The 27,306-nt window shown below is 49.0% G+C and overlaps 1 protein-coding gene across 1 annotated transcript in view; it reads right to left on the bottom strand.

Annotated features, from left to right (window-relative positions):
* DDRGK1 (DDRGK domain containing 1) overlaps window positions 1-13,389 on the bottom strand; it is a 195,906-nt gene extending 182,517 nt beyond the window's left edge. The window contains 2 exon segments of the mRNA XM_063925352.1: window positions 5,924-6,076; window positions 13,257-13,389. Of these exon segments, the coding sequence (XP_063781422.1) occupies window positions 5,924-6,076; window positions 13,257-13,344 (241 nt within the window). The 5' untranslated portion in view covers window positions 13,345-13,389.
* Between the last annotated feature and the right edge of the window lie 13,917 nt (window positions 13,390-27,306).

Here is a 27,306-nt window from a genome sequence, read left to right as displayed (position 1 = left end):
CTTGGGCGGCTGCCCGGGGGGTCTCGGCATTACAGTTGTGCCGAGCAGCTACTTGGTCGGGGACAAACACCTTTGCAAAGTTGTATAAGTTTGATACCCTGGCTGAGAAGGACCTCATGTTTGCTCAATTGGTGCAGCAGAGTCATCCGCACTCTCCCGCCCGTTTGGGAGCTTTGGTATAATCCCCATGGTCCTTACGGAGTCCCAGCATCCTCAAGGACGTTAGAGAAAATAAGATTTTACTTACCAGTAAATCTATTTCTCGTAGTCCGTAGAGGATGCTGGGCGCCCGTCCCATGTGCGGACTTCTTCTGCAAGACTTGTATATAGTTATTGCTTACATAAGGGTTATGTTATAGTTTTTCGGTGGAACCGTGGCTATGTTGTTGTTCATACTGTTAACTGGGTAAGTTTATCACAAGTTATACGGTGTGATTGGTGTGGCTGGTATGGATCTCGCCCTTAGATTTACAAAAATCCTTCCTCGTACTGTCCATCTCCTCTGGGCACAGTTTCCCTAACTGAGGTCTGGAGGAGGGGCATAGAGGGAGGAGCCAGTGCACACCCAGAGTCCAAAGCTTTCTTAAAGTGCCCCATCTCCTGCGGAGCCCGTCTATTCCCCATGGTCCTTACGGAGTCCCAGCATCCTCTACGGACTACGAGAAATAGATTTACCGGTAAGTAAAATCTTATTCTTTCCTTCTGTTTAAGCATGCAGTGAATACTCCCACTCTGAAAAAACACAATTCTGACCCAAACAGACTCTCTAACTATCGTCCCATCTCTCAGCTCCCATGTCCCTCCAAGCTACTTCGGAGACTTGCATACACTCACCTCATACACTTTCTTAACTCCCACAACTTACTGGAACCACTTCAGTCAGGCTTTCGTGCCCAACACTCCAGAGACAGCACTGACCAAAGTAGTGAACGATCTGGTCACTGCTAGATGGAAAGGCCAGTACTCAATTCTTAAGGTCCATACACACTTAACGATATAATGAGCGACGTCGCTCATTTTCCCCCTCCTTGAGCGACGTCGCTCATTTTATCGTTAAGTGTGTATGCCGCCAGCGATGACCGATGCGCGGCCCCGCGGGTCGGCAACGATCGTCGCTGTCGGTAGGGCATGCATGAAGGATGTGGACTGTCGTCCACGACCTTCATGCAGGGCTGGCGGGGGCGTGACGTCACTGAGCGATATGAGCTGTCATATCGCTCAGTGCATACAGGCGGCCGCCGACCGGCCGGCCCGGGAGGGGGAAAACGTTAGACGATGTCGCTCACAGAGCGACATCGTCTAATGTGTATGGGCCTTTAGTCTTCTAGATCTCTCTGCTGCTTTTGACACGGTTGACTACTCTCTTCTCATAAAAACACTACAATCCCTAGGTCTTCAGGACACAGCCCTTTCTTGGTTCTCATACCACCTATCTAATCGCTCCTTCAGTGTTTGCTTCTCTGATTCTACCTCCTCTTCACTAACTCTCTCAGTTGTAGTACCGCAAGGCTCAGTCTTAGGTTCTCTGCTTTTCTCTATCTATACCTCCTCTCTTGGTAAACTAATCAGCTCCTTCAGATTTCAGTGTCATCTGTACACTGATGATACTCAAATCTACCTATCCTCCCCAGATTTGTCACCATCTGTATTGGGCCATGTCACTGGATGCCTGTCTGCCATTTCATCTTGGATGTCATCTCGCCACCTCAAACTCAACATTTCCCATTTTCCCACCAGTCAAGAGTAGTTACCAACCGGATATCGCCATAATTTTTGACAATGCGACTATCTACCCTACTAGCTCGCTGCCTAGGTGTCATCCTGGACTCTGAACTGTCCTTTGTTCCACACATTCAATCTGTCTCTAAAATAGAGATGTGCGGCGGGCACTTTCTGTATTTTGGTTTCATGCTCACATTTCTGATCTGGATTGGTTTTGCCAAAACCACCCTTTCGTGTTTTGGTTATGGATCTGGATGATTTTTGGAAAAAAAACACATAAAAAACAGCTAAAATCCCAGAATTTGGGGGTAATTTTGACCCTACGGTATTATTAACCTTAATAACATTCATTTCCACTCGTTTCCAGTCTATTCTGAACACCTCACAATATTGTTTTTAGGCCAAAAGGTTACACCGAGGTAGCTGTATGACTAAGCTAAGCGACACAATTGTGCTGCACAAACACCTGGCTCATCTAGTTGTGGCAATGCAGTCCCACTGCACTAATGGCGGATACCGGACACACGTCTAACACCAACATAGCTGCCAAGGCCTCAGTTATCCGCTTTGCAACAGGATGACTGCTGTGATATTTCATCTTCCTCGCAAAGGACTGTTGTACTACTTCAACTAAGTAAATGACTGTCCAAGTGGTCTTCCGACTTTCTCTCCGAGATGACGATCGACTCCCAGCAGCAGCAACAACAGGAGGAGGAAGTGGTTCTTTATCTTTCCCTATTTTATCCTCAAAATTTTTGTTCTCTATTATTTTTCTAGAGTTCTATAAAAAAAAAAAAAAATGCAGCAAAGGAGAACGTATCTCTACACCACACAGGGCAAACCCTGTAAAAATTATGTGAATTAAATATTAATATCCCCTTTATTTGGAGTAAATAATATACAGCACAGGACAGCACCACTGAACTTATATGGCAGCACAATACACCACCACTGGACTGATGCAGGACAACACAGCACCACTGCACTGGACTTATACAGCAGCACTGGGCATATGGCAGCAGAGGACACCACCACTGTGACTGGACTGATGCAGCACAAGACACCACCACTGGAATGATGCAGCACAACACAGCACCACTGGATTGGACTTATACAGCAGCACTGGACATATGGCAGCAGAGGACACCACCTCTGTGACTGGACTGTTGCAGCATAAGACATTACACTGGACTGAGCAGCACAAGACAGCACTGGAATCGCCACCCCACTTTCCCTCCCACACAGATACTGAGAACGGAGACACGTCCTCTCGCTACACTCTCCAATGCCTGAGTGAAAATGGCGGCAATGCGCAGCTCCTTATATGGAATCCAAAACCCATGAGAATCCGACAGCGGGATGATTACGTTTTGCCTCGTTCTGGTTTCCGAGTCAGGCGGGAAAACCCGAGCTGGGCTCGGATCCGGGCTCGGGTAGTCAAGTTCGGGGGGGGTTCGGTTCTCAGAGAACCGAACCCGCTCATCTCTACTCTAAATCATGTTACATGCACCTAAAAAACATATCCAATACATATCCTTAACTAACACAAGACACTGCAAAAACTCTAATCCATGCTCTCATTATCTCCCGCATTGATTATTGTAATAGTCTCCTTACAGGTCTTACTAAAACGAGACTCATCACTACAATCCATTTTAAATGCAACTTCGAGGCTAATCTTCCTCACTAGACGTTCATCGTCTGCAGATCAACTGTGTCAGTCCCTCAAATGGTTACTTGTATTCTACCGTGTTAAATAAATACTTTTACACACACAAGGTTATTAACCAAACTGCACCAACATACATCTCTTCACTCATCTCAAAATATCTCCCTACCCGACCTCTCCGCTCTGCACACGATCTGAGTCTCTCGTCCACATGTATTACCTGTTCCCACTCAAAATTACAGTACTTTGGGGGTAATTCTGAGTTGATCGCAGCAGGAACTTTGTTAGCAGTTGGGCAAAACCATGTGCAGTGCAGGGGAGGCAGATGTAACATGTGCAGAGAGAGAGAGATTTGGGTGGGGTGAGTTCAATCTGCAATCTAAATTGCAGTGTAAAAATAAAGCAGCCAGTATTTACCCTGCACAGAAACAAAATAACCCACCCAAATCTAACTCTCTCTGCACATGTTATATCTGCCCCACCTGCAGTGCACATGGTTTTGCCCAACTGCTAAAAAATTTCCTGCTGCGATCAACTTGGAATTCCCCCCTTTACCCGGGCTTCCCCAACTCTGTGGAATGTCCTACCACGCACAATAAGACTCACCGCTAGTCTCCAAACCTCTTCAGACAAGCGTATCAAATTCCAGACCCACCCATATGACCATCAATGCTTCCCTATCTAATTACATCCTCTCTGTACAGTCCACATAACCTCACATAACTTGTCTTCAAACATTGCTGGGTGATCATATCATACAACCCATTAAGAACCTAGCAATCTGGTGGACCATTATGCAATGGGTAGCACCTATTCTTGTGTATCAATGCCTATTTCCCTATAGAGTGTAAGCTTGCGAGCAGGGCCTTCCTACCCCTATGTCTGTCTGTTTTTGCTAAGTTTTGTTCTATAACTGTTGTTCTAATTGTAAAGTGCAACGGAATATGCTGCGCGATATAAGAAATTGCTAATAAACAAATAATAACCGAACCTAGGGATGACAGGTAAGCACGATTTACTTAATTTTTGTTGAATTGGTCAATAAGAAACTTTTAGCCTAGGGGTGTCCTGGACACAATGTGGATACTCTAGTCTAGAAGTAAAGTCTGTAGATAAAAATATAATGAAACAACCACCTCTAGAGTCCTTAGCAACAGCGCCACCAAGAGGCCTAGTTATCAAAAACAAGCAGAGACTAATGCTGATCGGGCCCCAAATTGCGGGCATGTGGCATACTCAATTCATCAAAGCATACAAAAAAAAACTAATACTTCAGTATACTATAACTATGATGCAAGTAAAGCTAATTATTTACTCCTTACACTTTTAGTCTGGTTTTATTAGCCAGCGGCTTCCCTTCTAAAAACATCCAGTGCTTGTCCGGATAGCCTGTACCCAATCGCATAAACACTTCTGCCCCATTGCTAAAACTGACTGTTTTGTAAGCCCATATATAGGACATCTTGGCTACACCGCCATTCCATACCGCTATACCCACTTAGCAGGTGGCGAGTTGCACTACTTCCGGTGGGAGTAACAGCGTTGCTGCAAAATTGATCCCAGCACTCATTACAATCCCCTGTCACTAGTAGATGCGCCTTCTCTCCCAGTGCATTGGAAGAGAGGGCAACATGAAGTAGCACATACAGCACCAACAGGAGCAGCTCAGGGCTGGGGAATGAGACAATAAGCCCCCCCTTCCCTCCGTGGCCTTAAGGAGCCAGTGAATAGTAAAATAACCAGCACAGGTCCTAGCACCACCTGGCCACAGGAGCAATTTAATGGCACCGAGCATAAAGCCAGCCTGCCTACGTGCCCCGTCTCCCCAAATGTGGCGGGGCATGGCACAAACCAATAGTCTGTGGCGGCATGGGTAAAGGGGTTATTGTATAGATCACCAGCCCAGCACGCTTAAGTAAGGGCATCAGCAGTAGATAACACCTGCTCATACACCTGCACAGGACTAGACCAGTGTAATACACAGGTCATCAGTGCACAAATGGGAAGGGAGCAATATTTATTTACAGCACTATCTAGGTTATGGAGAGAGGTCCAACAACTAAGGAGGTGGCCCCGATTAGCTATTCCCATAGCGTCCACCAATGTCTTGCCGCTTTCTCAGAGGGCCTCAGAGTTTAAATCTCTGCTCCTGTTTACCACTCATTGGTAGACTGTCAGTCATATAATACAAAAAATCCACAGCTAAGAGGAGTGATGTCGGTGAGTAATAGGATACATGTTTATCCCAGTGATCAGAAGAAGAAAAAAAAAATTCATAATAATTATATATAAGTATTATGATTTTTTTTTTATTTTTTTTAACTGATCCACAATCACTATCTACAGCTAAAGGTATGTACATGTCACACTCTTCAGTGGAGGGTATCTACCAGGTAAGTACACAGGGTGTTACATCTGGTTCTTATGTTCTGTTTTTAAAAAACATTTTTCATGAATGGGGTAATAAAAGTGGGTACGTGTGAATGAACCCGAAAAGTGTCCACAGTATTAAACCTTCTTCCAAGCACTCACCCTCTCGCTCTTCCTCCATGCGCTGAGCTCGTCTTTGGGCCAACATGTTACGGTTCATCCGCCTCCTTGGCATTCCTTCGGCGCGTTCCTCTGGCTGGGCTCGTGGCCGCGCTGCTGCTGCCGCCACCACATTTTCATGATGCTCGCGGTCACCTACAACAAGAAATGTCATTCATTTTATGCAAAGTTGGAACAGAAAAGTAAAAAAATATATATATATATCTCCTATATAATAGCCCAGAGTGACTATGTGTATAACGCTGGGCGTGGCTAGGAGCTCTCATTGGGTTAGTGGCAGGTCTATCACACCCAGTCCACAGCTGATTGGGCGAGAAACGCCCTCCCACACAGGTTACATCCAATCGGAGGCTCTGCCCTTTGGCTGCTGTTTGTTCCCAGAGCAGGATTAACAATGGGGCTGATGGAGCTCCAGGTCCACACCCCAAAATAGGCCCCACTGCATCTGCAGCAACATACATAAATTTACTAAGAATCGTATTTTCCCGTTTGAGGTCAAAGTTCAATCACGAATGACATCGAAAGTGTAAATATGCAACTTTTTGAATTGATTACGACTAATTTACTAAGCTGCCGTATTCTGCATTTTCGGTTTTTCCGATGTCGATGTCATTCGTTTTTTTAGGCAGTGTTTTACGTGAGTGACTTGTAAAACACTGCCGACTTTAATACAATGAATCTCGGCCGGATCTGAGAGATCCGTGCTGGGCTTCATTGTGCACCTTGTAAAAAAAATAAAAAAATGTTTAAACTTAAAAAAAAAAAAAAAAAAAAATTGTGTGGGGTCCCCCCTCCTAAGCCAAAGCAGCCTCAGGCTCTTTGAGCCGGCCCTGGTTGCAAAAATATGGGGAAAAAATTGACAGGGGTTCCCCCATATTTAAGCAACCAGCACCGGGCTCTGCGCCTGGTCCTGGTTCCAAAAATACGGGGGACAAAAAGCGTAGGGGTCCCCCGTATTTTTGAAACCAGCACCGGGCTCCACTAGCTGGACAGATAATGCCACAGCCGGGGGTCACTTTTATACAGTGCCTTGCGGCCGTGGCATCAAATATCCAACTAGTCACCCCTGGCCGGGGTACCCTGGGGGAGTGGGGACCCCTTCAATCATGGGGTCCCCCCCCCCAGCCACCCAAGGGCCAGGGGTGAAGCCCGAGGCTGTCCCCCCCATCCAATGGGCTGCGGATGGGGGGCTGATAGCCTTTGTTGAAAGTAATGAATATTGTTTTTAGTAGCAGTACTACAAGTCCCAGCTAGCCTCCCCCGCAAGCTGGGACTTGGAGAACCACAAGTACCAGCATGCAGCGGAAAACCGGGCCCGCTGGTACCTGTAGTACTACTACTAAAAAAATACCCCAATAAAGACATTACACACACACCTTGAAAGTATAACTTTAATGCATACATACACACCACCATATACACATACTTACCTTATGTTCACACGAGGGTCGGTCCCCTTCTCCAGTAAAATCCATGGTGTACCTGTTGAAAAAATCCTACTCACCAAATCCAGTGTAGAGGGCTCCTCGGATAATCCATTTGTAATCCACGTACTTGTAAAAATAAAAAAACGGGACACCCGACCACGAACTGAAAGGGGACCCATGTTTTCACATGGGACCCCTTTCCCCGAATGCCAGAAACCCCTCTGACTGATGTCTAAGTGGGTTTCTTCAGCCAATCAGGGAGCGCCGTGGCACCCTCCTGATCGGCTGTGTGCTCCTGTACTGTCTGACAGGCGGCACACGGCAGTGTTACAATGTAGCGCCTATGCGCTCCATTGTAACCAATGGTGGGAACTTTGTGGTCAGCGGTGAGGTCACTTTCGGTCAACCGCTGACCTCAAAGTTCCCACCATTGGTTACAATGGAGCGCATAGGCGCTACATTGTAACACTGCCGTGTGCCGCCTGTCAGACAGTACAGGAGCACACAGCCGATCAGGAGGGTGCCACAACGTGGCGCTCCCTGATTGGCTGAAGAAACCCACTTAGACATCAGTCAGAGGGGGTTTCTGGCATTCGGGGAAAGGGGTCCCATGTGAAAACATGGGTCCCCTTTCAGTTCGTGGTCGGGTGTCCCGTTTTTTTATTTTTACAAGTACGTGGATTACAAATGGATTATCCGAGGAGCCCTCTACACTGGATTTGGTGAGTAGGATTTTTTCAACAGGTACACCATGGATTCTACTGGAGAAGAGGACCGACCCTCGTGTGAACATAAGGTAAGTATGTGTATATGGTGGTGTGTATGTATGCATTAAAGTTATACTTTCAAGGTGTGTGTGTAATGTCTTTATTGGGGTATTTTTTTAGTAGTAGTACTACTACTACAGGTACCAGCGGGCCCGGTTTTCCGCCGCATGCTGGTACTTGTGGTTCTCCAAGTACCAGCTTGCGGGGGAGGCTTGCTGGGACTTGTAGTACTGCTACTAAAAACAATATTCATTACTTTCAACAAAGGCCATCAGCCCCCCATCCGCAGCCCATTGGATGGGGGGGGGGGGGGGGGGGACAGCCTCGGGCTTCACCCCTGGCCCTTGGGTGGCTGGGGGGGGGGACCCCTTGATTGAAGGGGTCCCCACTCCCCCAGGGTACCCCGGCCAGGGGTGACTAGTTGGATATTTGATGCCACGGCCGCAAGGCACTGTATAAAAGTGACCCCCGGCTGTGGCATTATCTGTCCAGCTAGTGGAGCCCGGTGCTGGTTTCAAAAATACGGGGGACCCCTACGCTTTTTGTCCCCCGTATTTTTGGAACCAGGACCAGGCGCAGAGCCCGGTGCTGGTTGCTTAAATATGGGGGAACCCCTGTCAATTTTTTCCCCATATTTTTGCAACCAGGGCCGGCTCAAAGAGCTGAGGCTGGTTTGGTTTAGGAGGGGGGACCCCACGCATTTTTTTTTTTTTTAAATTATAACATTTCCCACCCCTTCCCACTGATAAACATGCACGGATCTCATGGATCCGTGCATGCCTATACAAACACGGGATAAAAAAGCAGGTCTGTTTTTTTTAGCACTTTTTCACGATTTGTATTTTAGCACGGCAGTGTTTGGCTATTGTCGGCAGTGTTTGTGTTTTGCACTTTTTAGTAAATGACCGATTTCTACCAAATTGCAGGCGTATTTGACCGATGGTGTATTGATTCGTGATTTTTTTCCTAGGACTTCCAAAATATTACGAATGCCCTCATCACTGCCGTGATTTTTGCTTAGTAAATTACCGAGATGACACTTTGAAGAAAAAACGGCATCTCGGTCAAAATCGGGACTTAGTAAATATACCCCAATGTACACATAAAAAAAAATAGCTACAAATTCTAAAAGGGGGCGTGGCCACAGGTACACTGGCGCGGCCACACCCCCTTTCCTATACTTTCAATGGAAGTTTGGAGAGCCAAAAATCGGTACAGACCATAAAATATAAAAAAATATAAAAAAAGGGGACTGTACCTGCCAAAAAGGTACAGCTGGAGGGTATGCCACTGCATCTGCAGCAAGTCTCTGCGCTGTAGATGGGTAAACCCATCCTTTTACTGCAGCGTCCTATGTCCTGCTGCCAGTCCGCCTGCCCCCTCCGCCATCAACAATCCCCACTCCCTAGCCGCGGCGCAGGTGGAACAAAAGCTGCTGCGGCCACCGGCATAGATGTGTATGAAAGGGCGCAGCGGAAGGCTTTCATAGCCCTCCCTGCGCCACATACTCTCTGAGCCCCGAAGCCTCCTCTGCGTGTGATGTCACAGAAGTGCCTCCCCGCCACAGCCGCACCCAGATCCCCAGAGACCCTGACGCCGCTACAGAGCACCTGGGCTGCCGGCCTGGAAGCCCCGAGATGGCTAATGTAATGGATAGAGTGGGTGATATCGCGTAGGATAATGTATGGACGCTGAATCAATGTAAAAGGTGACAGTGCTGTGCACTGTGTGCTGTACACTGCACAGCACGCTCACCTTTTACATTAATTCAGCGAGTCAGTCAGTTCTGCCAGCCAGTCACTATTGTTAGCGCCGGTGTCCCAACGTTCCGCATTACAGGGAAGTACACACACTAAATAAACTACAGCTCCCAGCAGTCCTTAGCGCCGAAGCATTCCGGCCCTTAGGGCTGCTGGGAGCTGTAGTTTATTTAGTGCATCTTCTTCCCTGTAATGCGGCACGTTGGGACACCGGCGCTAACAATAGTGACTGGCTGCTTGGCTGCTGTGCGAGTCTCCGGAAGAGCCACTGCCAAAGGGAGGACAGCAGCCTAGCTGCTTCCAGGAGGAGAAGCATTACCCGCCCCTTCCCTACTGGCAGTACCTCCGGGCCCCATCCGCAGCACCCCCAGCCCTCCACCACCCGCTGTGGCTCCAGAGTTCCTCCCCCACTCGCAGCACCCCCCCTCCCCCACGGCACCACCGCACACACCCCGCCTTCACCCGCGGTGGCTTCGGACCCCCACCCGCGGCACCACCTTACCAGCCCCTCCTCCATCCGTGGCATCCCCGCAACCGCCCCTCCCCTACCCGCAGGCACCCCCGGACCCCCTCCCCCATCCGCGTCTCCCAGACACCTGCCACTACCCCAACCACAGCACCTACTAGGTGATTCATTAGGCCCTGCATGTGTTGTTCACGCCATTTCAAGGGGCTACGACCCCCTTAACCATCGCACGCCCTTTGTCCGTGCAATATTTAACCACTCACACAATTATGATTGGAGAAGAATGTAAAGTACACTGAGTGGAGGGAATTGAAACGTTATCACCCCCGATCTCAAGCCTAAAGTGACGGGAGATCGCAGGGGGCGATATACAATTTATAACCCGTATTGCACGGATACTGCCCTTTAGTGCCAGGTTTGGCTGTGTAAAGTGGCTACCCCACTAGACTAATGGGCATGATCAGGAACAGGGCAGTTTTGGGCGCTTTTCACACATTTCAGCTCGCCAGCCCTAGCGGATGCAAGGAGAAATGCAGACGCCGGCAGCCAATCGCGCCCGGACGGAGAGAAAAACATTTGAATTCTGCCCAGTGACATCTCAACAAGACTGAAGGTTTTGAATTGTAGGAGGTTAATCCGTGAGGTGTTTCTCTGTGTACTGCCTCTAATGTGCTGGAGCTGTAAACCCATTAACAGAGCCGGCCATAGGCATAGGCAAACTAGGCAATTGCCTAGGGCATTTGATATGCATAGGGGCATCAGCAGCTTCTGCTGATTAAAATGATATGTGGCATGCCTATATTCTGTGTGTAGCATTTCATATGCAGATACAGCCACAGTCTCACACAGTATATAGGCATGCTGCATATCAGTTTAATCAGAAGAAGCTGCTTGTGCATCCTAGCCACACAGTAATGCAAATAAGATGCATTTTCCTTAAAAAAAAAGGTGCCCAACGTTAGCATTGATGCAAGATTTGTGAGGACACATCTGTATCCAAGCAGAGGCAGAGGTCACAGTGTTAGTGGAAGTGTGAGTGCTGTGTGCATGTGAGTGGGTTGGTTGTGCAGTAGTGTTCGGAATATGTGTAAGGAGCATTATGTGTGTAATGTAAAAATGCATTAATAATGTGCAACATATGTGTAAAGGGCCACTATGTGTGTCATTATGTGTATAAGAGCATTAATAATGTGCGGCATATGTGTAACAGGGTACTACTGTATGTGTGTCATTATGTGTATAGGGGCACTAATAATGTGCAGCAAATGTGTAGGGGGCACTATGTGTGTCATTATGTGTATAAGGGCATTAATAATGTGCGCCATATGTGTAAGGTACATTATGTGTAAAAGGGCATTAATAAAGGTTGTCATAATGTGTAAGGCGCATTATGTTTATAAGGACATTAATGTGTCTCATATGTGTAAGGGGCATTACTGTGTGGAATGGTGTATAAATGCATTACTAATGTGTGGCATTATGTGTATAAGGTGCTCTACTATGTGGCGTTGCATATAGAAAGGGCACTACTGTGTCGTCTAATGTGAATAAAGAGCAATAAGGTGTGGTGTAATGTGAATAAGGAGCAATTCAGTGTGATGTAATGTGAATAAGGGGCTCTACTGTGAGGAGTAACGTTTATAAGGTAAAATGATACTACTGTGGGATGTAATATGAATTATGGACACTATCGCAAGATAAAATGTGAGTAAAGTTGCAGTACTGTGTGGCGTAATTGGAATTGGGGTTACTATTGTGTGGCCATGCCCCTTCCCAGCAAGAAATGCCCCTTTTTGGGCTGTGCGTCAAATGGGCGAACTGTTCCTATTTAAAATATAGGGGGTACAAGGACTGCTATGGGTGAGGGGTGATGGTGCTGGAAAAGAGGTGCAAAGTCAGAGGCAGAACCAGCGGTGGTGCTAGGGGGCACCAGCCAAAATCTTGCCTAGGGCATCATATTGGTTAGGGCCGGCTCTGCCCATTAAGATTAAGAATGTTAGCGGTGGTTTTCTCCTTCATACAGGACTCTTAGGGGAGGAGTTTGTGGTGCTGATGCTAGGTAAATTAGTATCTCTCTGATCTGGGTCACCATCCCTATTTCTCTGTTGTGTCTGAATTCACTGCATAGGTTCACCTAACTCCAATGAAGACCACAAGCAGCAAGAATGTGGACTAATACCAGGGAGATTCCCTTATAATAGTCCTGTCTGCTCTCACCTCATTCCACCTGCCCACCCACGACCAGACCCTGCCCACCATACTCTGTCTGCCCCCAGACAATGTTCTACTCGTTATGCCTGTACCCCAGACGCCATTCATCTATTTCTGCCTGCCCCCAGACCCTGCTCACCTCTCTCTGCACCTGCCCTTAGATGCTGCCTGCATCACTCAGCCTACCTACAGACACTGCTCACTTTGCCCCTTCTGCCCCCAGACTCTGCTCACCTTGCTATACATGCCCCAGGAGCTGTTCACCTCATCCCGCCTGCCAGCAGCCGCTATTTACCTTACCCTACCTGTCCCCAAAGGCTGTTCACTTCACCCCACCTGTCCCCAGACGCTGCTCACCTAACCCGCCCCCCAGACGCTGCTCACCTCTAACCACCCCACCTGCCCCCAGATGCCAGTCGCCTTGCTCTGCCTGCCCCCGGGTACTGCTCATCTCACCCTACCTGCCCCCGGGTACTGCTCATCTCACCCCACCTGCCCCCAGGTACTGCTCACCTCACCCCACCCCACTTGCCCACAGATGCTGCTCACCTCACCCCACCCCACTTGCTGCTCACCTCACCCCACCCCACTTGCTGCTCATCTCACCTCACCTGCCCCCAAGTACTGCTCACCTCACCCCACCTGCCCCCAGGTACTGCTCACCACACCCCACTTGCCGCTCACCTTGCTCCGCCTGCCCCCTGATCCTGGTGATAAAGAACAGCACGGCCGCCAGCAGAGCAGCTGCTACAATATACAGCACAGGATCCATCTTTACACGTGACGTCACTCACCGGACACGCCCACTCCCGGAGCTCACCCCGGCAGCCGGCACACAGCGATTGGGTGCAACCACACAGACCAGGGGGGTGGTCGGGTCTGTACAGTGACCATACAGGAGCGCAGCCGTATCTATCCGCAGTCAGATAACAGCAGCTGTATAACTTACCACGGTACAGAGTGATGAGTGACGAGCGCTGTACATGATACCGTATATACTAGTTGAGGCGGAATCCCCCCCCCGCACACGCGATGGTTTGCACCGACTGCTAAATCTTGTGGTATAAACATCTTTAGCTAGAAAAAAAGCGCGGAGGGAGAAAAGTGGCCCGTGCATTAGTGTGGTTGATGTCGCTGCGCACCTCCTATTTCCGGTTTTGAGAAGCAGTTCAGTTGCTGCTCTCTCAGATCCTGACAGAAGAAATGACACATGTTGGCCAAGCTGCCCATTATCTGTGCTCAGATGAAGCTTGCAGAATGTTTGGAGTTAGCACAGGACGTCCTGAGCCTTAAGGTCCATACACAATGATAAAATGAGCGACGTTGCTCATTTTATCGTCAAGTGTGTATGCCGCCAGCGACGACCGATGCGCGGCCCCGTGGGTCGGCAACAATCGTCGCTGTCGGTAGGGCATGCATGAAGGATGTGGACTGTCGTCCACGACCTTCATGCAGGGCTGGCGGAGGCGTGACGTCACTGAGCGATATGAGCGGTCATATCGCTCAGTGTGTAAAGGCGGCCGCCGACCGGCCCGGGAGGGGGAAACATTAGACGATGTCGCTCACAGAGCGACATCGTCTAATGGGGGTAATTCCAAGTTGATCGCAGCAGGAAATTTTTTAGCAGTTGGGCAAAACCATGTGCACTGCAGGGGAGGCAGATATAACATGTGCAGAGAGAGTTAGATTTGGGTGTGGTGTGTTCAATCTGCAATCTAAATTGCAGTGTAAAAATAAAGCAGCCAGTATTTACCCTGCACAGAAACAAATAACCCACCCAAATCTAACTCTCTCTGCACATGTTATATCTGCCTCCCCTGCAGTGCACATGGTTTTGGCCAACTGCTAAAAAATTTCCTGCTGCGAGCAACTTGGAATTACCCCCAATGTGTACGGACCTTTAAACAGCGCCACCCAGTGGTAACATTACTGTAATGAAGTCTGATGGGCCCTACACATTGGCCGATCCGCCGCCGAGCTGCCCGACGGTGGATGCGGCCGACGGGCGACCCAGCGGAGGAGGGGCAGTGACGGGGGGAGTGAAGTTTCTTCACTCCCCCCGTCACCCGGCTGCATTGAAGTCCAGGCAAATATGGACGAGATCGTCCATATTGGCCTGCATGTACAGCCGACGGGGGACCAGCGATGAACGCAGGGCCGGCGCCACCACTAGGCAGCTTTAGGCAGCTGCCTATGGGCGCCGGCCACTTGCGGGCGGCAGCTCACGCTGCCGATGAATGCTTCTCCTCTCAAGAGGAATATGACGAGAATTACTGCGGTGAGGAGCGGAAGACAGTTGCTATAGCAACTGTAACAATATCCAGCAGGGCGCTGCTTACTCTATATGCATAGTGCCGCTGCCGATGGGGTCCGTACACTCACACTGTCCGTGCTGGCGGCTGATAACAGTTGGGCGGCTGCGCGCCGCGGCATCCCTTTAGCACGGACAGTGTGAGCGGCTGTGTAACCCGTCGGCAGCGGCTCTATGCACATAGAGTAAGAAGCAGTGCTGCCGGATATTGTTAAAGTTGCTATAGCAACTGTCTTCCGCTCCTCTCTGTGGTAACGCCCGTCATACTCCCGCCCCGCACCACAAAAACAGACTGCCACGAAGCACAAACTCTCTCTGCAATTGTAAGAACTTCACTAATTGTATAAAGGATCAGGGTGGGGGAGCAGTACATTTATACAGTAAAGTGAAGGGGGGGGGGGGGTGGAAATTTAAATATATAAAAGGTAGAGAGGTTGCTGGAAGGGGGAAAATAATTATATATATATATATATATATATATATATGTATATAAATACACTAGTTACCGGCCCGTCAAAATGACGGAACATCGTAACAGTAATGTCAGTGTCGGTGGCTGTGTGCACCATATAGTCACCGCAAGCACGCAAAACACTTTAATTACCCCTGCACAGATGAGGAGCAGCATTGGTATTTTATTACATAGTGGGTGTATATATATATATATATATATATATATATATGTATATAGAGTGGTCGAAGTGGGCCGGTATGCGGCGGTATGGTATACCGGCACTTCTCCACAGACCAGGAAGTTTTTTGTTTTTTTTAATCAACTCCTGCTATGGCCAATCGTGCTCATGTTCTTCCCACCGCTGTTCCCAGTCACGGCGGTTGGTGCCGGAGCTGTGAGCCACACTACTCCCCAGCAGTTACGGCGGACACACACTCCCCCCTCCCTCCTCCAGCAGCCGCTCGCGCAGAGTGCCTCGATTCCTCCAATTACTCAACCGAGCGGCCGCGTCACCATGAGGCTGCATAGACGCTGGCGCTCGGATCCTCCTGCTGCCGGCCTCCTCTTCGGGCTGTGCCAGTGTCCACACCACGGGACTCCTTTGTTGACAGTGACACCCTGCAGCTCAAGCTAAGGTTGACGACATGGTGGTGGTGAGTGACTGCTGGAGAGCCCTGTGCCCTCCTGCCCCCCCATTCCCCATGTGTGTGGACCTTGCCTCTGTGTATGACACCTTGTGCCCCCCTGCCCCCCTCCCGCTGCCTATGTGTGTGTGTCACCCAGTGCTCCCCTACCCTTGTTGCCCTGTGTGATGACAACCTGTGCCCTTATAGTGCTCTGTACACCCCCTGCGTGTGTGACACCCTGTCCCCCATGTTTCGTCTCATACCGTGTGCTATAATGTGAATTTCAGCTCATTCTGTGTGCTATATTGTTAATTTTGGCTCATACCATGAGCTATATTGTGAATTTCGGCTCATACCTTGTGCTATAATGTGAATTTTGGCTCATTCGTGTGCTATAATGTGAATTTCGTCTCATACCGTGTGCTATAATGTGAATTTCGGACTTATACCGCGTGCTATAATGTGAATTTCATCTCATACCATGTGCTATAATGTGACTTTCGTCTCATACCATGTGCTATAATGTGATTTTCGTCACATACCATGTGCTATAATGTGAATTTCGTCTCATACTGTGTGCTATAATGTGAATTTCGGCTCATTCTGTGTGCTCTAATGTGAATTTCGTCTCATACTGTGTGCTATAATGTGACTTTTGGCTCATTCCGCGTGCTATAATGTGAATTTCATCTCATACCATGTGCTATAATGTGACTTTCGTCTCATTCTATGTGCTATAATGTGAATTTCGTCTCATACCGGGTGCTATAATGTGAATTTTGGCTCATACTGTGTGGTATAAAAGTAAAAGGGGCATCAGTACTAGATTGTATAAGGGGTCCTACTCAGTGGCGGATCTAGACTTAACTTTTAGGGGGGGCGGTTTAAGAATTATGACTCCTCCCCCTAATCATAGCCCCTCCCACTTAGTAATGCCCTTCCCGTTCGCTTCTAAAATTTCCTATTGTTGCCATTACTAATAAAATGTTGCCAGTTAGTGGAGAGAACCCTGCGCACTGGTGATACAGACTGGCGAATCACCATTCCTTCCATCAGGGGTGGTAGAGGATAAGACAGTAGGGCATTTTAAACATGCATGGGATAGACATAAGGATATTCTTACAAAGAAATAAGGATCAGATAAGGTTAGAGATAAAAAATAATGTAAAAAAAAAAGAAAGAAAAAAAAGGGGCAGACTAGCTGGGCCAAGTGGTTCTTATCTGCCGACAAATTCTGTTTCTACAGCACACAGAATGAGCCGAAATTCCCATTATAGCACGCTGTATGAGCCGAAATTCCCATTATAGCACACTGAATGAGGCGAAATTCACATTGTAGCACACTGAATGATCCGAAATTAACATGATAGCACACGGAATGATCCAAAACTCACATTGTAGCACACACTGAATAAGGCCAAAATAAAATTGTAGCACACTAAATGATCCAAAATTCACCTTTTAGCACAGTGAATGCTGCAAAATGCACATTATAGCACGCTGTATGAGACAAAATAATGCAGACCGAATGAGCTGAAAATCACATTATAGCACACTGAATGAGCTGAAAATCACATTATAGCACACCGAATGAGCTGAAAATCACATTATAGCACACTGAATGAGCTGAAAATCACATTATAGCACACTGAATGAGCTGAAAATCACATTATAGCACACTGAATGAGCTGAAAATCACATTATAGCACACCGAATGAGCTGAAAATCACATTATAGCACACTGAATGAGCTGAAAATCACATTATAGCACACCGAATGAGCTGAAAATCACATTATAGCACACTGAATGAGCTGAAAATCACATTATAGCACACTGAATGAGCCGACATTCCCATTATAGCACGCTGTATGAGCCGAAATTCCCATTATAGCACACAGAATGAGGCGAAATTCACATTGTAGCACACCGAATGAGCCGAAATTAACATGATAGCACACAGAATGATCCTAAATTAACATGATAGCACACGGAATGAGCCGAAATTAACATGATAGCACACGGAATGATCCAAAACTCACATTGTAGCACACACTGAATAAGGCAAAAAAAAAAAAACAGTGCAGCACAGTAAATGATCCTAAATCCACCTTTTAGCATAGCACACACCTCCTCCGTACAGACCTGGCCGGGTCCCGCCGCGGTATTCGGAACGGTTGGAGAGCTGTGCAGCGCGCCAAGGAACGGAGACAGAGAGAGCGTCCTGACGTGCGTACAGGGAGGAGGGGGCGTGCTCACAACAGAGGCCACTGTATGCGCGTCAGGACGCTCCTCTCTCTCCTCCTCCGCCGCCGCGCTGCACCGCTCTACAACCCCTTCCCAATACCGCGGGACCCGGCCTCCTTCCCGCTGCCGGTAAATCTAAGGGGGGCGTTCGCCCTGATCGCCCCCCGCTAAATCCGCCCCTGGTCCTACTACACTGAAGGACCCCCCCCCTAAGTTGCCCTGGGCCACCTGAAGGCTTAATTCAGCCCTGGTCTAGCAGTTCTTGCGCACCCTGGGTAGAACGCCTGTAGCATTACAGCAGCAATCTGTCCTGATGTTCCCACTTAAGGCCCATACACACTGGGTGATTTCGAGCTGAAAGCAGCTTACTTTTGGTGTGTTGAGCTGCTTTCAGTTCAAAACCGCCCAGTGTATATGCCCCGGCAATGAGCGGTGAGCGCTGATGCGCACTCCCGCTTCATCGCTGGTATTACCAGTAGATGAACGGCGGGGTGAGCGGCTTTCCATAGTGTCCTGCTATGCCCAGTGTGTATGCACTTTAAGAGTCAGCTGGATGGGATGTACTAGATAAAACCTGTTTCCTGGGTTTTACTGCATATCCTGTATGTATTAAGACTTGGTGTGTGGTTTGGGGGGGGGGGGCAGGCTGAAATTTTGCCTAGGATGCTGAGAAACCTTGCTCCGGCCCTGGATGAACGAGCATGGGGCCGCACATCGTTCATCGCTGGAGCCTCCACACTGAAAGATATGAACGGGATCTCCTTAATTTATGCACAAGATTGTTCATATATTTGACTGATGTCGGCCAGTGTGTAGGGCGTATTATATGTCTGAGGCCTGAACGATATTTTGAAAGTTTTTCCAAAAATCCCAAACTATTCATTCACTTAATGAGTTATCACTTCTGTGTACTGTGAATGCGTGCCGCGCGTTTTATTCAGGGTTAGGATTGGGAGCAAAAAAGAAGCAGTTTGCTCCTGGGAAAAAAAAACATGCTGCAATGGGCCGGTTCTAGACTGGGTGAAAAGTCCCCTCGGTGGCCCCCTTAAAAATTATAATAATAATAATAATAATAATAAAATAAAAAAAACGATATGGTGATTTCTATGCAGGTGGGAGCCTCCTGCAAAACTGGTCCTCTCTGGGCTCCCTCAGTCGGCATTTACTATTCATGTACTGGAGAAGGGTAGATGCCTCTTTGTGTAGGAATACTGTATAACTAATGTCACCCCACCTCCAACAGTCCTGTACTGTGCTCCCCCACCCCCAACAGTCCCGTACTGTGCTCCCCCACCACCAACAGTCCTGTACTGTGCTCCCCCACCCCCAACAGTCCTGTACTGTGCTCCCCCACCCCCAATAGTCCCGTACTGTGCTCCCCCACCTCCAACAGTCCCGTACTGTGCTCCCCCACCTCCAACAGTCCTGTACTGTGCTCCCCCACCACCAACAGTCCTGTACTGTGCTCCCCCACCCCCAACAGTCCCGTACTGTGCTCCCCCACCTCCAACAGTCCCGTACTGTGCTCCCCCACCTCCAACAGTCCTGTACTGTGCTCCCCCACCACCAACAGTCCTGTACTGTGCTCCCCCACCCCCAACAGTCCCGTACTGTGCTCCCCCACCTCCAACAGTCCCGTACTGTGCTCCCCCACCTCCAACAGTCCCGTACTGTGCTCCCCCACCTCCAACAGTCCCGTACTGTGCTCCACCACCACCAACAGTCCTGTACTGTGCTCCCCCACCACCAACAGTCCTGTACTGTGCTCCCCCACCACCAACAGTCCTGTACTGTGCTTTCCCACCACCAACAGTCCTGTACTGTGCTCCCCCACCCCCAACAGTCCCGTACTGTGCTCCCCCACCCCCAACAGTCCCGTACTGTGCTCCCCCACCCCTAACAGTCCCGTACTGTGCTCCCCACCCCCAACAGTCCCGTACTGTGATCCCTTAGCAGTTTCATACTGTGCTCCCCCACCCCCAACAGTCCCACACTGTGATCCTTCACCCTCCAGTCCTGTACTCCTCTACCTCCAACAGTCCCGTACTGTGCTCCCCCACCCCCAACAGTCCCGTACTGTAATCCCCCAACAGTTTCATACTGTGCTCACCCACCCCCAACAGTCCAATACTGTGATCCTTCACCCTCCAGTCCTATACTGTAATCCTCTACCTCCAACAGTCCCGTACTGTGATCCTCTAGACCAGGGCTGGCCAAACCGGTCCTCGAGATGGTAGCAACAGTTCATGTTTTCCAGGCCTCCTGGAGATCTATAGAATTGTCAGTTAGGAATTAATGCAGCACATTTTAATTAGTAATGACTACACCTGTGCACTAGCTAGGTAGTCTGGAAAATGTGAACTGTTGGTAGATCTCGAGGACTGGTTTGGCCAGCCCTGCTCTAGACCCAACAGTCCTGTACTCTGATCCCATAGACCCAACAGTCCTGTACTCTGATCCCCTAGACCCAACAGTCCTGTACTCTGATCCCCTAGACCCAACAGTCCTGTACTCTGATCCCCTAGACCCAACAGTCCTGTACTCTGATCCCCTAGACCCAACAGTCCTGTACTCTGTTCCCCTAGACCCAACAGTCCTGTACTCTGTTACCCTAGACCCAACAGTCCTGTACTCTGTTCCCCTAGACCCAACAGTCCTGTACTCTGATCCCCTAGACTCAACAGTCCTGTACTCTGATCCCCTAGACTCAACAGTCCTGTACTCTGTTCCCCTAGACCCAACAGTCCTGTACTCTGTTCCCCTAGACCCAACAGTCCTGTACTCCGTTCCCCTAGACCCAACAGTCCTGTACTCTGTTCCCCTAGACCCAACAGTCCTGTACTCTGATCCCCTAGACCCAACAGTCCTGTACTCTGTTCCCCTAGACCCAACAGTCCTGTACTCTGATCCCCTAGACCCAACAGTCCTGTACTCTGTTCCCCTAGACCCAACAGTCCTGTACTCTGATTCCCTAGACCCAACAGTCCTGTACTCTGATCCCCTAGACCCAACAGTCCTGTAATCTGTTCCCCTAGACCCAACAGTCCTGTACTCTGTTCCCCTAGACCCAACAGTCCTGTATTCTGATCCCCTAGACCCAACAGTCCTGTACTCTGATCCCCTAGACCCAACAGTCCTGTACTCTGATCCCTTAGACCCAACAGTCCTGTACTCTGTTCTTCTAGACCCAACAGTCCTGTACTCTGATCCCCTAGACCCAACAGTCCTGTACTCTGATCCCTTAGACCCAACAGTCCTGTACTCTGTTCCCCTAGACCCAACAGTCCTGTACTCTGTTCCCCTAGACCCAACAGTCCTGTACTCTGATCCCCTAGACCCAACAGTCCTGTACTCTGTTCCCCTAGACCCAACAGTCCTGTACTCTGTTCCCCTAGTCCCAACAGTCCTGTACTCTGTTCTCCTAGACCCAACAGTCCTGTACTCTGATCCCCTAGACCCAACAGTCCTGTACTCTGTTCCCCTAGACCCAACAGTCCTGTACTCTGATCCCCTAGACCCAACAGTTATGTACTCTGATCCCCTAGACCCAACAGTCCTGTACTCTGATCCCCTAGACCCAACAGTCCTGTACTCTGATCCCCTAGACCCAACAGTCCTGTACTCTGATCCCCTAGACCCAACAGTCCTGTACTCTGATCCCCTAGACCCAACAGTCCTGTACTCTGATCCCCCTAGACCAGCGGTCGCCAACCCATCACTCGCGAGCGACAGGTAGCTCGGCACTGCGTGACTCCCCGCTCTGAAGTAAGTACCCGCAGCGGCGCTGCTGACATCTCCGACCGCGCACCATGCGGCCATTTGAAATATAGTGCGGACCGCCAGCCAATCAGAGCTCATGGCTCCTGATTGACTGGTGGTCCACACTATATTTCAAATGGCCGCGCGGCGCGCGGTCGGAGATGTCAGCAGCGCTGCGGCGGTTACTTACTTCAGAGCAGGGAGACGCGCTGTGGCTGCCTGCCAGTGGACTCTTCTCATCTCCTCCCCTCAAACACAGCGGCAGATGTGAGCACTGTTGGGGGTGGGGGAGGCATTTGTATATGTGGCTTTGCGGGGGGGGGGGCATTATTTGTATTTGTGGCACTGCTGGGGGGGCATTCATTTTATACACCAATTTTTTGGGAAGGTATATCACCCTGGGCGCTTGTGTTCAAAATGAGGAAAAATGGCGGTATGATACAGTCACTTATTCAGAAGGTTTCAAATGTCATCCCTTCAATCAGCTGTATGGTCAATTCCAGTTCAAGAAGAAATGGTGCATGAAACAAAGAAAAAACATATATAGTGTAACACAGTTTTAAGTAATCAAAGGGTTTTATCTTCGTAACACAAAGGAACTCTGTGCATGACTTTTATCCAATATTAGTCAAAGCGTACCCCACTCACTATATAAATGTTGTGGAAAAAGCATATAAAGGTATCTTTAATCATATGAAGGATGGCGTACCCCACTCACAGTGTAATGGATGGTATAATGGCCCTCATTCCGAGTTGTTCGCTCGCAAGCTGCTTTTAGCAGCTTTACACACGCTAAGCCGCCGCCTACTGGGAGTGAATCTTAGCTTATCAAAATTGCGAACGAAAGAATTCTCAAAATTGCGATTACACACCTCTTAGCAGTTTCTGAGTAGCTTCAACCTTACTCGGCATCTGCGATCAGTTCAGTGCTTATCGTTCCTGGTTTGACGTCACAAACACACCCAGCGTTCGCCCAGACACTCCCCCGTTTCTCCAGCCACTCCCGCGTTTTTCCCAGAAACGGCAGCGTTTTTTCCCTCACGCCCATAAAACGGCCTGTTTCCGCCCAGAAACACCCACTTCCTGTCAATCACACTCCGATCGCCTCAACGAAGAAAAAGCCGTGAGTAAAATACCTAACTGTATAGCAAATTTACTTGGCGCAGTCGCAGTGCGAACATTGCGCATGCGCACTAAGCGGAAAATCACTGCGATGCGAAGAAATTTACAGAGCGAACAACTCGGAATAACCCCCAAAGCTCATCAAGCTATCTTTCTTGTGGGATTAGGGACTCGTCTTCCGGCACAGACAATTTGGATCCACGTGTACCCAGAAAAAGGAACAATTTTCCCACACACAATAATGAAAGGATTTCTATACACATCAAGGTATCTTTAGTTATCTTGTATTCAAAAGTATGGAATGCGTACCTAACTCACAATTTAAACGAGATTTGTAAAGCCCATCAAGGTTTCTTTCACTTTCAGATTCCTCCCAAGGAGAAAAAAAGGCTGAATGTTCTTAAAAACCATGAAAAATGTATTGCACAAAGCCCCAAACGGAAGGGGAGAATTCCAACATGACAGTATATACAATGAAGTTCCAAAAATTAAAAAACAAAAGATAAAAATTCCAGAAAAAATGATTAAACATCCTAGTGACATTTGGTGGACCTCTTTGTTCTAAGTAAGCATTCGTTACCTCTCATACCCAGAAATAAAGACACGGAGACTTGAATTTGGCAGAAAATTGCTAGCTATTTATTTGACCCTAACCATAGCAAACCTGTAAATGAAAACTTTGGTTAAGATGCCGAAACAGCCGGCATATGGTGGCAGAAAAAAGAACGGCTCTATTAAACTGACGCTAACCTTAAAAACTGCTAAAATCCAAACTATCTTAATTTAACTACAAACTATCAAAAACGGTAATAGGTGCTAGCTCAACCCCCACAATGACTTCCCACCCGGAGGGGTGCCCATTCCGCTGCCTCCCGGTCGGGTGGTCGAGCGGCAAATAAGTCGATGGAGGTGAGTGCACCTAAACCAAATCAAACTGTAAATCACTACAGCTTACCATACAACTACAAACTGCCGTTCTTTTCCGCCAATAAATAGCCAACGATAAAACCAGCCAACAATTCAAAGCCAATGCACTCCGTGCCAAAACCTCTACCAAACAGGGAGGGAGGGCGGGAAGGCAAATTCACCAACCAGAGAGAAACAAAATGGCCTATCCTTCCCTATATATACTAACCCTCCCATTTTTCCAAGGGCTGTACTTTCCTTCCAGTTAGGTCCACCCCTCACAAGATGTTTAACTCATTCCTTTCCAATGCTGTCAATTCTCTCTCCTAAACATCCTAGTGACATTTGGTGGACCCCTTTGTTCTAAGTAAGCATTCGTTACCTCTCATACCCAGAAATAAAGACACAGAGACTTGAATTTGGCAGAAAATTGCTAGCTATTTATTTGACCCTAACCATAGCAAACCTGTAAATGAAAACTTTGGTTAAGATGCCGAAACAGCCGGCATATGGTGGCAGAAAAAAGAACGGCTCTATTAAACTGACGCTAACCTTAAAAACTGCTAAAATCCAAACTATCTTAATTTAACTACAAACTATCAAAAACGGTAATAGGTGCTAGCTCAACCCCCACAATGACTTCCCACCCGGAGGGGTGCCCATTCCGCTGCCTCCCGGTCGGGTGGTCGAGCGGCAAATAAGTCGATGGAGGTGAGTGCACCTAAACCAAATCAAACTGTAAATCACTACAGCTTACCATACAACTACAAACTGCCGTTCTTTTCCGCCAACAGCGAAAGACTCCTCCCCAGAGTCTTCGCACCGCCACCATAACCTCACCCTAACTCCTGCAACACTAGGAACAGATCCTCCAGGAAAAGCATCATCCCCTCATTGGATAGATGCACACCATCAGGCCGAAAAAGGTGACTGTCTCGGAACCGAATCCTAGGGTGGCGAACTACCTTGCCTCCGTGGGACAGCACCCACTTCGCCACCGCCCCATTCACCTTCTTCCTGGCCTCATCAATTACGCGTCCGTCCGCCACACCTCGCCAACTCAATCTTGGCACCATCAAGGAGAACACCAATATGCAATTGGACCATGCTGCGGCCACACTTGCCAGATCCTGTATCATGGCCCACCGCAACTCCAAAGATGTCCTCTTCCCCAGGTCGTTGCCACCTAGATGAACAACCAATACTCTAGGAACTCCATGCTTGCTAGCCTGACTAACTAGCCTACTCCTCAGATCTTTCCACATCATTCCTCGCCAACCAAGCCATCTAACTCCCTGAGCCCTAGGAAACCGCTGAGCCCCCGCCGAGGCTAAAAACTTTGCGGCCCAAAACACATACGAGTGGCCCACCACCCAAACGGTCAAGTCATCAGCAAACCAACCTGAAGAGGAGGAAAGGGGGTAAAATTGGTTACTAAATATCTATACCATAATTCAGTAAGTGCGTTAACCTGAAGGATCTGCCAAAAAGAAAAATTTTGTTTCCGAATATTGCAGAAATCTCGTCCTAGCCGATCTGCACGTGCTTCCAGCCAATTTGAAGCCGCACATGAACACACAAATGGGAAATTGAAACAAAATTTAAGAAAATAAAAAGTGTGGGGGGGGGGGGGGGTTAAAAAAGGGGTAACACATGTAAGAACTCAGCTGGAGGTGAAAGCGTAAAGACCTGCTGAGGGACTCTGATTGGAACAGATCAGCCGAATTGTGGATTAGAATTCAGTCCGTCAAGTCAGGCAAAAAATCGCAAAATAACTCCAGACCCCCGCTGCCGACTCATGCCAGCAACGGCGAGTAGCTAATCCCTGAGTAGGATAAAAAGGGGGAAGACAAACAAACGCACAACACCATAACGTACTGAACTGTACAACATGACTGAACAACTGTAATTAAAACAACAAACTACGCGCGCCAACATCTCACGCAACGGGGCGAATATACCATCTGTAACTTGACGACTTCCATCGCCCCACCGCCTGGATCTCAGCCATGGAGAATCCCACCGCCGCAGCCGACGTCGCCGCCCCTATGCGGAAGGAATGCGTCCCGAACGCAGCGGGTGGAAGGCCCAAGCTCGCCAGACAGCGACCCAGCATCCAACGAAATTGATATTTCGTCACCGGCAGCCCATCATAATGCAGCAGCCATGACCCCTGACCGTCGGGCCGTACTGCCTCATACTGCACTGCCAAACTTACTGGGCAAATGCTCTCATCAAGTGCCGGAACCAAGGTGACCCATCGACCTCTCCCCACTTGGTCCGTCTTAGAGCGACGCAATCTGCAAAGCAAGGACCTCTCACCCACCACCACGTCCCCGACGAGCATGCGCGAATCTGCTCGCTTAGAAGGCGCTACCAATTCCGAAACCCTAAAGGCCCCGTGGTAAGCCATTGAGAATGCCAAACTGAACAACAGCGACTCAAACATGGACGATGCGACACCTCCCACCGCCCTGATGACAGCCGGCAACAAGGCCGCATCAATGGGCCGCCTCCTGTCAGGCGGCGTCGGCGCGACTCGCGCCCATCCTTTCATCGCCTTTAGCAGAATCCCACTTTTCGTCACGTCGGGGACGCCCTTTATTTTGCTGAAAAACGAAATCCCAGCCAAGTACCGGGCAACCACCGCTCTGGACCTACCCGAAACATACAGCTGCCAAATAAAAGAAAGCATCATCCGATTCCCGCTCTTACCTTGTGAATTCCGTCCTTGAACAAACTCCTCCCACTCGCTCCAGGCTTGCCTGTAAGCCGTAAGCGTAGTTGGCGCGACTGACCGCAACGCTAGACCCTCCAGTCCGGCCCGATCACCTGCCAAACATAACCGGGACAATGAAAACCATGCTCGTCGGCCTCGGGTGCCAACAAACAAAATCTTTCCCACTGCCCTCGCGATAACGCGTCAGCAATTCCGTTCTCTAGCCCCGGCACGTGCTGCGCGCGGAACCAAACGTTCTGACGTAGGCACGTCAACAGCAACTGCCCCAGCACCCGCAGAACGACCAGCGACTTCGCCCTCTGGTTGTTAATCGCATGCACCACACCCAGATTATCACATCTAAACAAGATGCTGCGATGAGCCAGCCGATCGCCCCATACCTCCAGCGCCACCATAATGGGGAAAAGTTCCAGCAGCAAAAGGTCCTTAGTTAAACCTTCGCGATGCCATTCCGCCGGCCACAAGGTCGCGCACCAAGATCCCTCCAGATAGCAACCGAATACAGAGGCACCCGCTGCGTCGGTGAACAGCTGCAACCCAGCGCTGTCCACCATTGGGGCCTGCCATATAC

This window comes from Pseudophryne corroboree, chromosome 1 (genome assembly GCF_028390025.1).
Source record: "Pseudophryne corroboree isolate aPseCor3 chromosome 1, aPseCor3.hap2, whole genome shotgun sequence".
Lineage (NCBI taxonomy): Eukaryota > Metazoa > Chordata > Amphibia > Anura > Myobatrachidae > Pseudophryne > Pseudophryne corroboree.
This window is presented reverse-complemented; position numbering and strand designations above follow the sequence as displayed.